Raw genomic sequence first — 13233 nt, 5'->3', positions numbered from 1 at the left:
GAGGACTTAGCTGAAGAAGTAAAATCATTTTTAAATGAATAAAATAATTGCTTATTTGTCATTTTGTGTAAAATTATTGATTTTCTTAAGTAAGCAGCAGTGTAATAAGCAGTGAGTAGGTTATTGTAAAATAAAGCCCTTCAGCGTGATCAAAGACCTCTCTGCTTTGTGTTTGGTTCACATAACTGAAGATCAGCACCTGCACATGTGGATAAAAAGAAATCACAAAACATTTCAAACTATATTGTTTATTACATATTTCTGCCAACGCTTACAGCAACACAAGACCTTCTCAGATGCGACACGTTACACATACAGTCCTGTCACCGCTGCTCAAAATGAGGCGGAGCCAGACTAAAGTTACAGTAGCTCAAATACTCAGTAGAGGACCAGAAATCACTACAACTCACATGAAGCGAAACAAAAATCTCTCACACACAGTGACACGGACACAAACATAGGGACCAACACTACTCAGGAGCTAAAGCATAGTTTGAGGGTGAGCTGAACTGTGGTTGTTGTACTAAGACATACTGTAGCTTCTTCCACGCCACAGACCACAGACTTGGACCTTGGATTTCAGCGTTGTTCTCTTCTCAATCTTCTTCTCTCCAGACAGGGCAGGCAACCTAGCGTGGCGTATATGTTGTGGGGATTATTTATGAGCAATGAACACACAGAGGCCCAAAGGAGCAAGGCCAGCTCAGATGGGGTGCCTGAAGTTCTTGCCGGCAAAACGGGCCTTGTCGCCAAGCTCCTCCTCAATCCTGGGAGAGAGTGATGACAGTTTGTTAAATTTGGTGGATCTGTAGCCTCAGTCATACTGAGCTTCTAATCTTTTCAAATGAAAATTCAAATGTGTGTTGTCATATTTAATGACATCATCACCCAAAAAAATCTAAACTCTTCAAACAAAACACTCAATTTGAATACAGTGATTAAATGGATTACATTAATTAGTCTTTTATTTATAAATCAGCATTCTTTAATGAGCACAAGTCATCAAGCTTATGAAAGAAGTGAGTCTACAAACAAAACAATCAGGATTTTTGCAGGTGTCATCAAGTTAAATAAAAATTTTCTCAGAACTTTTTAAGACCTTATGAATGTGATTTAAGACCCATTTCCAGTCAATGCTGCCAAAAAAGCAAATTTACATTTTGCATTAGTGGTTATTGGGTTATTGTTGGTTTTGTTTTGTTGCTGCTACAACATGATCAATAGCCTACAATTTCACAACTTTATAATAGCATTGACGCCATAAAGCAATTTTAGATTTAGATTTTAAACTTTTTAAGGACCTGCAGAAACTAATAATACTAATAATATTAGTGTAGCCTAATCTTTATCAGCAACTGTGCAAAAATACTTAAGGAGACATACAAAAAATGTTGATTTAGAATTCAAATGCTAATGTTAAGAATGAAGCTTTGAAGCTTCAAACTTTATGGTACAGCCCTACAATGAACACATTACTCATAAGTTAAATTAAGTTCAGTGCCAAGCTACTATTTAGTCATTAGAAGTATGTTTATGTTTCTGGACTGGACTCACCTAAGTATCTGGTTGTACTTGGCCAAACGCTCAGATCGGCAAGGTGCACCTGTCTTGATCTGGGGAAGGAATTAAGTGACATTTAAAACCCAGTCTGTAATGTAAAAAAGTTTGAATAATCCACTTTAAAAATATCAGCATTACTGACACGAGTATGAACTTCAAAATAAGAATGGAAAATTACCTGTCCAGTGCAGAGGCCGACCACCAGATCAGCGATGAAGGTGTCCTCTGTCTCCCCAGAGCGATGGCTGACCATCACACCCCAGCCGTTGCTCTGGGCCATCTTACAGCTAAGAGAGAAAGACACATGCAAATCCCGTTAACTCGCATATGATAGCTTATATAATGTGATAGATTTCTCTGTTGTGGACACTCACGCCTGCAGGGACTCTGTGACGGAGCCAATCTGGTTGACTTTAAGCAGCAGGCAGTTGCAGGCCTTCTCGGCTACACCCTTGGAGATGCGTTTGGGGTTGGTGACTGTGAGGTCATCACCCACCACCTGGATGTTGGTGCTGGCTGTGAAATTGGTCCATGCCTGCCAGTCATCCTGGTCAAAGGGGTCCTCAATGGACACCACTGTTTGGATAGGAAGAAGGAGAGAGATGATGTTAGCACCATAAATCCAACACATCAGCTCTGTTTGCGAAGCCAATGTTCAATTTTATTTAAAGAAACCTTAAACCTGCAATAATACATTTTACTGGCCACTTGGGGGCAGTAGAACCAAGCTGCTACATACTGCACTATGTTCAACAGCTAGCTGCTGACTTTGACAGTACACAGTGGGTTTTTACAGTTTTTTTGCTTAGAAACAGCTGCCTGCTGTGGCTGAGAACAAAGCTTTTGACAGAAGTGAAAGTAAATAAAAAACAACAGACAGCATATGCACACATGGTTCAGTTAATACTATGAACGTCCTGCTTGTATCCTGAGCAATTCAATCTATGGGCAATTATCCAGAGACAAGTAAATTTCCCCAGTGCAGGATCAATGAAGTTTATCTCGTCTTATATAATATTGAATGTCTGTATAGACCCACGTCTTTGTTTGTACAACTGATAACGTGCAAACGACAAACAATGCACACAGTCACAGCACTTAATTGATCACTATAATATCTTGGAAACTTTGTATCATTGGGATCAGGAAGTACTCAGAAGGTTATGGCTGTAAATAGGATATGTTAAATGTTAAAAACCCACCGGGGTAATCTTTGACAAAGCCCTTGTAGAGGTCAGCCAGCTGGTCGGGGGTGATGTAGCGGCTGGGGTCATCAGGAGACTTGAAGTCCAGGTCGTACTTGCCGGCCTTGTAGAACTCAGAGGCAGCCACGTCCATGCCAATAACAATCTTGTCAGTGTAGCCGGCCTTGGCGATGGCATTCTTCAGCAGCTCCAGAGCTGAGACAAAAACAACATATTACAGTAAAAATGTGACTAGAAGATGTTCAATCAAAACATCCACTTTTTACAAATGAGTCACAGCTGAAGACTCTGCTCCACTGGGGCTTTTGCCATATCAGCACCTTGACCTGACACTGGAGTTGAGGCCTTAATTTAGAAACCATATGTCGCCCAGGAGTGACATGATAAGTGAAGCACTTCCCCAGGAGGTCCAAGAATGTAATGCTTTCAAGACACTCTCAGGGACTAGTTACAGCATACAGTAATAGTAAGTTCTGGTGACAAACTCTTTCCCCAAACAGGAAACAACCCTACAACACTGTCCTGCAATAACAAGTAATTTAATCTGTTGGATCTCAGCTCTGTTGGCTTGTAATCAGAATTGGAATCAGGTTTATTGCCAGAAAGGTTTACAAACCCCAGGAACTGGCACCGAAATGAAACTCATATGGCTTTGATTTCAGGTTTCCTCTCACCTTCCTTGTTCTCCAGGATGTTGGGGGCAAAGCCTCCCTCATCTCCTACATTAGTGGCGTCCTTGCCGTATTTCTCCTTGATGACATTCTTCAGATTGTGGTAGACCTCAGCACCAATACGCATGGCTTCCTTGAAGCTGCTTGCTCCCACGGGCAGGATCATGAATTCCTGCATGGCCAGCTTGTTGCCTGCATGGGAGCCACCGTTGATGACGTTGAAAGCCTGAAAGGGAGCAGAGAGGATCCGCTTTCAGACTAATTCAATCATGGCTGAATATAATGAGTGTTTGGATCAAACATTGATGGTACATGTCTGTGATATATGACTCAGTTAATTGCACTATGGTACTCACAGGGACAGGGAGGATGACTTCAGGGTTTCCAGCCAGGTCTGCAATATGGCGGTAGAGGGGAACGCCCTTCTCTGCTGCACCAGCCTTGCACACAGCCAGGGAGACGCCCAGGATGGCATTAGCACCAAACTTAGCTGAGGTGGGGCAGAAACATGTATTTCAATTTATTGTGCATATTGTGTTTAGTTCTTTCAAGACTGCATTAATGAAACATTTTGTCCTCACTCAGTATTTCTGCGCCAAGCAAAAATCAATAATACATGAACAGTACATGAAGTATCATCTTACACTTGTTGTCTGTGCCATCCATGTCCAGCATCAGCTTGTCAATCTTGGCCTGATCCACAACACTCACATCCTGGATTGACATAATATTGACATGACGTGTTACATTGTACATTTGAAAATAAAAGCGTAATGAGGTTTAATTCTTGCTTGTTAGTTCAGAAGAACACACCCCAATATCGTTAGAGTAATCACAGCATCTCAGAATTATACCACAAAAGCTCTGATAATGCCACTGTTTCAAGACACTTCAGATAGATAATGCAATGGTTTACATAACACATCCTTTATAGAAATTCAAAGGTCAAAACACACCTAGGTCAATGGTAAATACTCAACAAAAAACTACTCAACAGGTCATTTTTATGCAATGTTTTATCATCGTTTTAAAATCGTACATTTAGTCATTTGGAAATGGTCTCTACTGCTGCCAATGTTAGGAGTAACTTAAATTTTCAAGATATATAAATAGTGAATTCAAGAAATTGATCAATTAATTTGAGGCTTTTGACACACAGTTATATTAGTCAAACAATAAATGGTCCTACCTTGCCAACCAGTGCAGGTGCAATTGTTTTATTGATATGCTCAACAGCTTTTGAGACACCTGCAAGGGACAAGCAGACCATGACTGACCCTGACAGAAGAAGATCATGCAGAGCAGGCGAGACAGATGACCACAGAGCACCTCATCCAATCTTACATGGATGTGTGAGTAATGAAAAGGAAATTATTATTTAGCCATTTGTGATTGTGCCGTTTATTTTTCCTTTCGTTTTAGATCTGTGAACATCTGTTAGTGCCTGTCAAGGTTAGTTTCCAAAGGCAAACTCATTCTTCATGCTGGAGTAAAAGAGTCATCTTGTTATTCCACACTTTATTTACCTGGTTACACAATGCAGGGGCCAAGAACTCATTTACATATTTAACTGCTCTTTTGACTCCTGACAGGATGAAGAGAAATGGAGGAATCGGAGATGAAGAAGATAGACACAGGATGTACAGTAGTGTTGAAAGGACATGAAAGATAGTGACAGTATAGAGGTAATCAGCAGGTTTAGAGGGTGAAACAATGCAGAAGCCTTACCTTTGCCCATGTAGCGTGTTTTGTCATTGTCACGGAGCTCCAGAGCCTCATAGATGCCTGTGGAAGCACCGCTGGGCACTGCAGCTCTGAAAAGACCTTGGAGACAAAAGACAGAGGACATTTTGCATCTGTCTCTCTTCTTTAAAGTGCTGTGTCATGTCCTACAAGACTGCAAAGAACTGACTACAATTTGATATGTTGAAATGTAGGCCTAATTTTACTAGAGCAGCCATTAATGGATTAGATGAAATTCATCACTAACTACTTTGATAGCTGATCAATCATTTTGAGTCATTTTTTTTCAGAAGAAATGTCAAAATTCTCTGCTTTCAGCTTTTTAAATATGAATTCTTTCTGTTTTCCTAACTCCTCTATGACAGTGAATTGAACATCTTTTGATTTTGGACAAAACAAGACCTTCAAGGACATCATCCTGGGCTTTGGAAAACTGTTAAATATTTTGCAGACATTTTATTGAGCTAATTAATCAATTAATCAGGAAAATAATCAACAGATTAATTAGTTGCAGCCCTGAATTTTAGCATGAAAATCAAAATGTTTTGGTTTAAATTTCCTTGTTTTCAACAAATGGCTCTGTCAGACAAAACAATGTCAAAAGGGGAACAATTACATTTTTAATCAGTAGTTCCTGAACAGTCATTAATTGATTAATGATTAACCAATAGCATCACTAATGTAATTACTATGTGATATAGTCTGCATACACGCGCATGTCTGATAGGGCATTAAGTGTAGGAGGGGCAGCTTAGTATTCATGGAGCAACAGGATGCAAAAGGCAGTAGGGGCAACATCCAATCAGCTGACAGTATTTTCTGCCACTGTAACGTACATTCTGTCCGGAGAGAGAAATAAAGCATGTGTGGTAGAGGAAGCTGTACTGCCTGTGTTGCAGAAGGTTGTGATGTAACAGGGGCAGACAGGCTGCCAACTGAGCATGTGCAGTGCAACCGAGAAGGGATGCCAAGCCACGCCCATATATAAGAGCATGGCCATTGTAGAGTCGCTCAAGTGAAGAGAAATTAGGGATGAGCAAAAATGTATTCAGTTTGTTCATTGGACCAGCAGCGATGGTGTGAGTCTGAGGGGATTTACGGCTTAGGACAGGAGGACAGAGGCACTATCTGAGCCGCAAGTTCAGGCTTAACAAGGCATCAGGATCAAGACATCACCTGGCTGCAGCTGGAGGGGGGCGGGCATGCTGGAAACAGTCCGCCAGGCTATGAGCTGAGGTGTTTAACAACATATTTAGCCAAATAAATCGAAATATTCATCAGCAGCACAAGTTTATACTTTGACTATACTTAGATGGTTTTCATAGAAAAAATGCTTTCACATATTTACAAGTAATTAAATAGAATTCTATTTTGTGTTAATAACCTCATCATGCCGAAGATATAACAGTAACAGTCAGGGTAAATGTCTCACTGGGTTACCAGAGCTACTGAAATTACATCATTCTAACAACAAGCTGGAGGTTTTCTAGTATGACTGTGACCGAGAGGCAGGCTGGTTATGTAACACATTACAGTTACTATGACAGACATGCTCTGGGTGCAGTACACTCGCTTTGCTCTGATACTAATGATGCCAAAACAGGCCTGGCTGACTTAAAAGGGAATCTTGTCAAAACAGAATAAGGGTGCTATTTACAGTAGACCAGAGCAACCACCCCAAACTAATGAAAAGACGACAGGGCTGCAGAGCAGAGCAGTCGATTTCCAGTCAGTGTATTCGAGGCAGTGCAGCCTGTTCCACTCTCTTCCATGTCAGTGGACATTCAGGTTGCTTCATTAACATTCTCAGGACATTTCATGGGGTTGAGCTGTTCCTTTGTTTTAGCACTCAGAGCAGAGCAGCTCGCCAAAAAACTTCAATCACAGTCAGGCCATTAGTTAATTGAATAAATTGATCTCAACCTCATGCAGACGTGTCAAACATTGCAGGGTTTAGATGTTTTATGCTCAGCAGTTTCATTATATAATCTGGCATACAACCAAACATCGCTACTTCACATGCAGTAGACACCAGTATTTTAAGCACTTGCCACACAGGTCTCAAGCCCCTAAAAAGTAAAGTTTTTTCATGCAAAAGTAAACTTATGTAAAAAAAAATAATACAGAAGAGGCAAGTTAACACAACTTAGCCTAACTTAAACTACACAACTACAACAAGGAGATTTTAAAACTGGTAAAATGGGTTATTACTGATATCTATATATGTCCTATAGAAGTTTAAGAAGATTTTCTGTATAGTTATCCTTAATTGTTGCAACCAGGCTGGATTCTCCTTGAAATCAGATGAAATGAGCGTGTGTACATTTTCCAGGCAGAGGTAAAGTGAGTTGTATGTAAGCCAGTTAAAAATCAGGAGGAGTATTTTTTGTGGTTATGCCAGTGGAAACACGACCATTTCTGTCCACAATGACCTCCAAAATCAATAAACTACGAAAGTTCCTTGTAGTAGCTCTAACACAGCCTTCCTTAACTGCAACACTTTCCCCATGAATTGTGATTTGGTATTTTCTGAAAGCATCGTTTCCCATGAAAAATTAGGTAGATTTCTGGCCAGCTGAGGAAACTGGTGGCACACACCACTAGGACTGGGTATCGGTACTCAATACCTTTAAGATATCGACCAAAATAACCCAGTACCAAGTAGTATCGAAACTCCTCCAGCCAAACAATACCCGCATTAAATTCTTTTTGTGCCCAGATCTAGAAAAAAAGTGACTATTTGTATGATTTTGCTCATGGCTACTCACTGCAAATGTTCTTCAGTTTAATGTGATGTGTGACTGGCCTACTACTGCAGCTACATACAGTCTGTGGTGGTGAAGTCAAGTGCAGTGTATTAGATTGAGGTGGCAGTTCAGTGTGCCAAGATGCCATCAAAACATTTGAAAGTATGGAAGTAATGATTGTATTAGCAGTCTGAAGAGGCGTAGTAAATGAGTATTTCAGTAGCCTCTGCATATGTATAGCTAGCCGGCAACAATTACTATTACTGGTACTATTCGCTCTTTCTATAGAATGTTAAACTAAAAGTTGCAAAGAAATCGAGAAGTTTGTAGAACTGTAACTTTGTCTTGGCAAAGTCTTGCAGTGTGGGGATAAAATTTCTTGGCCAGCATCATGGAATATTTCGTGTCCACAGGCTATCAGGCCATGGTTAATGCCCAAATCTGAATTATCAAGGACTTAACTCAGCTCAAGAGTTTGCTAGAAGCACCTACTGTATGAGCGATCTGTGCTCTCATACAGGAACCATTACAGTAACAGGGCACTGTAGAGGCAGTGTGATATTACAGGAGCTATTTTCACACATCTACCATCTGATCTGACCCACTCTGGGCATGGAGCTGGCAACAGTGTAGGGCAACAGAGGGGCCACACTGACTTGACCATCCTAATCCACAACTAGACTAGATGTCACTGGATAGCTAATTGGGCAAGACAAAAAAATGCATAAAACTTTGCTTCCAATATAATGTTCTTACTGCAGGATTACACAAACTGGGCAATAATTTAATTATTTCACGATTGCAGATATATTGAAATTACCTGCAGCACTAAAGTTTGATTTGAAACTACAGTCTTCTGTAGTTGGTTAGCTAGTTATGCAATCCTTGACCACCATTTCTAAAGTCACAAAGTACACATGAAATCATATATATTAGCCATACAGTACCTTTCTTAGTGTACAGGTCGACCTCCACAGTGGGGTTGCCACGGGAGTCAAAAATCTCACGAGCGTGAATCTTCAGGATGGACATGTTGCTGGATCTGCAGATAAAAAGACAACGAAGAGACATCATTATAATGTATAATGCACATATAATCCACAGGCCAGGCAGACAGACACCGAGAACCCTGCACTGTTACTTACTGAATTTAAGCTCAGAGTCAGAACAGTGAGTTGGCAGAAACCTGAATTCTCAATGACGGACAGGGGACAAAATGTAATCTAATTTATAGGCTGGGTTTGGAGACAGAGCGACACACCATCTAATAGATTCTCAAATGGACCATATATATTAACTATACACACCACCTGATCCAACTGATGTGGGCTGGTCAGAGTGGTGGAGGTATTAGTCACAGAAAGGCGTGGCTTATGCAGCAAAAAATCTATTCAAAGTCTGTTCTGTTTACTTAATATATCATATTACAACACAGCATTGCAGAATGCTTGCACAACTTAGTTTAGAGCACTACTGTCAAACAGAACTACTGATAACAACAGGGAAAAGTCATTCTAAGTAACAATAAGAGAATGACTAGACACAATATTTGCTTGGGTTTTTTTGTCTAAGTTACAGAGTACTGATATGGTTACAGGCCTGAGTAGTGGTCTAATCTCACTGAGCCTTTGTTAGCTCTTCAAATTCCAGTAGCGGAGGTCACAGAGTGTTTTAAACCAGACAGTCTGGCCGTGATGCCTGCTATGCTATTGATTCTCAGTTGTTTTATCAAAGTTGTCCTGAATTCATGCACTAACTCGCTCATCTACCCACTCAGAGTTCACTCATGCATTCAGAGTACAGTCTGCACAGCTGAACTCAAGAGCACCTACAGAAAACCAATGGAAAATCCTCTGCCATTAACAGTCTGTGTGGAAACTGCAGCCAAGAGGCAAAATCATACACACACACGCGCACACACACACACACGCACACACACAGCTCTTTAACTTAATGGAAATATTTTTTTCGTTTACTAGGGCTGGGTATTGAACCTCAATACTTTTTGAGTGTTGAACACTGTCAAATTGGCACCTCTTTGCCCATTTTTTATCACTCAAAGCAGCCACACCATTAATTGTGCAGAAACTGTATGTGTTAATATAATTGGAATTGCTGAATCACCCCACGTACAGTTGAAGAGAAAAATTAGCTACAGAGACCAAACCTATTTTTTTTTTACCAAGTTGCAAACATGTTGATTTCTGGTATAAAGTTGGGCCTATTAATATGTGGGTCTATGGGGATTGACTTGATTTTGGAGCCAGCCTTCGGTGGCCCTTCAAGGAACTGCAGTTTTTGACACTTCAGCATCGGCTTTATTTCTCAGCCCCTTCAAACCCCTCCTAAACTTCTCCACCTCTACTGAATTGGTAACAGAAACAACAACATGAACCCAAAATATATATACCCTTGATGAAACAATAAGCTGATTAACCCATTAACCAACAACAATAATCCATGAATCATTTAAGTCATTTTTCAAGCAAAAAATCCCAAACATCCCCAACTTCCAGCAATTGTGTGGTCACATACTGCATCCTCATGCAATAGCTCACACTTTGAGATCAAAAACTAAATATCTAAATATAATATTTGAAGACAGCATCAGTAAATTGTAATGTGTATTTTTCACTGTTTTGACATTTTTTGACCAAACAATTAATTGATTGAAGGGTAAAGTAATTGACAGATGAATCAATAATAAAAATAATAGCCTAATGCAGTTCCTGACTGATCAGTACCAAATATCAGTAACCTTCTGGACAACAATACTGTTTACACTGTTTATGTCACGTTGTATAAACAGCTGACAAAATATTCAAAACTGGGGTGGGGGTTCCCTCTACTAAATTGAATGAAAAAGCAGCTCTGGAAAAAATTTAGCTTGTTATTCTGCAAAAAGTGATTATAAAATAGCTGTTGAATCTTTCATTGATGCATGCACACTACAATGAGTTTAAAATATTTTGTCTTTTTTGCTTCCAGTTCACTGAAACATAGAGACCAATGAGGTAAGCTGACAGAACAAAATGGCAGCCACAGATAAATAAATAATTACGGACTGAAACCTGATATGTGTATTTGAATGTTAGTTTGGCTCAGTCCTAAGTTAGGCTACATTAGGGCCTGTCAGTAACCTATATCTCATCCTATCGTGTTAATAATCAGTTTAACAATTATTCAGAAAAACAATATACCAATAAAACTGCAGTGATGTATTTACAAGCTACTGGCTGAGTGTCCTGTTAAAATTTTAAGTGGGCCAGTTAAACAGAAAAATGCCTGCCCATCACATAAAAGACAGTGTGTAATGTTGCTACATACAGTAATTTTCCTACAACCGGTGGACACACCCCCATGGCTGCTGCAAGCAACTGGTAGCTGGTCTCACTGAGCCATGAGTAACCTCTGACAGACATACCATCACATCCTTTAAGGCTCTGGACAAAAAAGACACTAATAGTTTCTCTTTATCAAATGGAAAAGACTGCTGGAAGTTAGACCTGCAACTTGACGCCCTTTTCCCACACCCTGCAGCTCTAAATGGAGTGACATGTAGCCAGCTGACGGTCTGGTTTAAAAATAGACGGGGGGTCTACAAACTACTCCATCCTGTGAACCACTTAAAACATCAGCTGAAGAGCTAAAGGGCGTTTATTAAAAAATCTTTAATAATCAATCAAAGTATCCGCTAACACAAGGACAACACTTAAGGTTATCGTCGAGGATGTGGAACAACATGTACACATTTATAAAAGAGAAAAGTGGTTTATATTAACACAGAATATCTACGAACAGGCTCTTTACATCTTTACGTATGTTGTCCTTCACAGAATTTGCGTTAAATAGGCAGAAATAACGTTGTAAAAGTTACCTTTCCGGCCTAACTGTGTGCAAGGACGGTGCTGTCTCTCTTTCGTGCGGGCAGGCAGGCAGAGAAGGCGCTCGTGACGCTTGTGGTTGGCTGATAAGCGGACAGAACCAGGAAGTAACGTTCACCGGAGCGACCCTATTGGCTGGGACCCCCTCACGAGGCAGACGAGTGCGCGTAGGGATGCACGTTCACCATCACTGACTTTACATCCCAAATGAGGACGAAGAGGATGCGGATTTTTTAAATTTCTTATGAAAGGCGTCTCTTTTAATAAACACGAGTAAAATATACACAGAGACGGGGGGTATAAACTGTTTTTGATTGAGGTGAATTGTGGGAAGTGTAGGATTTTCTTTCGTTTGAGGATGAAAGAGGCAGTGCTATGCGGTAAGATGACGCATTGTGAGTACGTGCAGAGAAGCAGGCAGGAATCTCCGATGCAGTGGTTCGCTGTTGGTCACATGTTACTTTGTGGTCACGTTTTTTGGCACTGACAATTCTTTCCCATCCATCACTAAAATTTATACCGACTAAGTAGAGGTGTGCGTGTTTCTTACAGCACCAGTAAGCATCGATGTGGCGACTTACATGCCGGAAAAAATGTCTAGACGCCTACAGTAAAAATGGTTTAAAAATAAATGTAGTCTTTGTTTCAACGGCTTTTCAATCATTATATGCAACATGTAGGTGGGCGGGCCTGCTCCACGTGTTATAGGGCCCGGTTATCCATATAGGATTATGTAAATAAATGTAACTGAATCATAAAAATACATAAACTTTTCAACTAAATGGTATCCCAGCTTTAGCATGAATATTTCTGTCTGCAAAGTCGGTGCTCATTGAATGATTGAATAATTGAATGAATGAATGAATGAATGAATGAATGGATGGATGGATGGATGGAGGAAAAGAGAAAAAACTAAAATGGAATCAACAAATTTCCTTAAAGAAGAGTAAAAACAGAATAAACACAAAGACGGCTGTAAGTTTAGAATATATATTAAAAAATATATGGTCTATAACTGGTTATAACCTATATTAAAGATACGTTTTAAGTCTTTGGAAACTAAAAAGCAGCATCTCCAGAGGTTTTTTTGTGGAGACAGGGAACAGTTCATAGAGCAGCTGTGGAGGATCATGAAGTGACAGGGAGTCTGTGATATTAAAAAAGGGTTAAGGCCGTTTAGTGCCTTAAAAACTAAGAGATGGACTTTAAAGCAACCCTAAAAGATACAGGGAGCCAGTGTATGGAAATTTTGCTTTTTAAAGGTGCGATGGATCTAGACTAAGCGTATTTTAAAATGTTTTATATCGACACTTTACTTTGCCTTATGTTTTTGTCAGAACATTCATGAATTGTTTGTATTTTTATGTATTATGTATTTAACCCGTCAGTGTAAAAAAAATGTAGATCTACTTGAATTTGCATG

The 13233-nt window shown here is 39.9% G+C and overlaps 1 protein-coding gene across 2 annotated transcripts; it reads right to left on the bottom strand.

Annotated features, from left to right (window-relative positions):
* Positions 1-232: 232 nt before the first annotated feature.
* Positions 233-11944, bottom strand: eno1a (enolase 1a, (alpha)). 2 transcript variants are annotated; one of them, XM_084721318.1, is made up of 12 exons: positions 11804-11944; positions 8874-8968; positions 5165-5260; positions 4626-4684; positions 4081-4150; positions 3793-3926; positions 3440-3662; positions 2763-2960; positions 1935-2136; positions 1739-1847; positions 1555-1613; positions 233-767 (listed from the first exon to the last, which is right to left on the bottom strand). In XM_084721318.1, exons 2-12 carry the CDS (start codon positions 8956-8958, stop codon positions 704-706), a joined length of 1299 nt encoding a protein of 432 aa, XP_084577444.1. In that variant the 5' UTR covers positions 8959-8968; positions 11804-11944; the 3' UTR covers positions 233-703. The 2 variants fall into 2 exon arrangements, with proteins under 2 accessions (XP_084577444.1, XP_084577442.1); XM_084721316.1 differs by lacking the exon at positions 4626-4684 and adding an exon at positions 4963-5021 and having other exon boundaries at positions 11804-11943.
* Between the last annotated feature and the right edge of the window lie 1289 nt (positions 11945-13233).

This window comes from Lutjanus erythropterus, chromosome 6, assembly GCF_056507025.1.
Source record: "Lutjanus erythropterus isolate fLutEry1 chromosome 6, fLutEry1.hap2, whole genome shotgun sequence".
NCBI classification, from domain to species: domain Eukaryota; kingdom Metazoa; phylum Chordata; class Actinopteri; order Lutjaniformes; family Lutjanidae; genus Lutjanus; species Lutjanus erythropterus.
The sequence above is the reverse complement of the archived record's forward strand: the minus strand, read 5'-3'. Positions and strand labels throughout refer to the sequence as shown.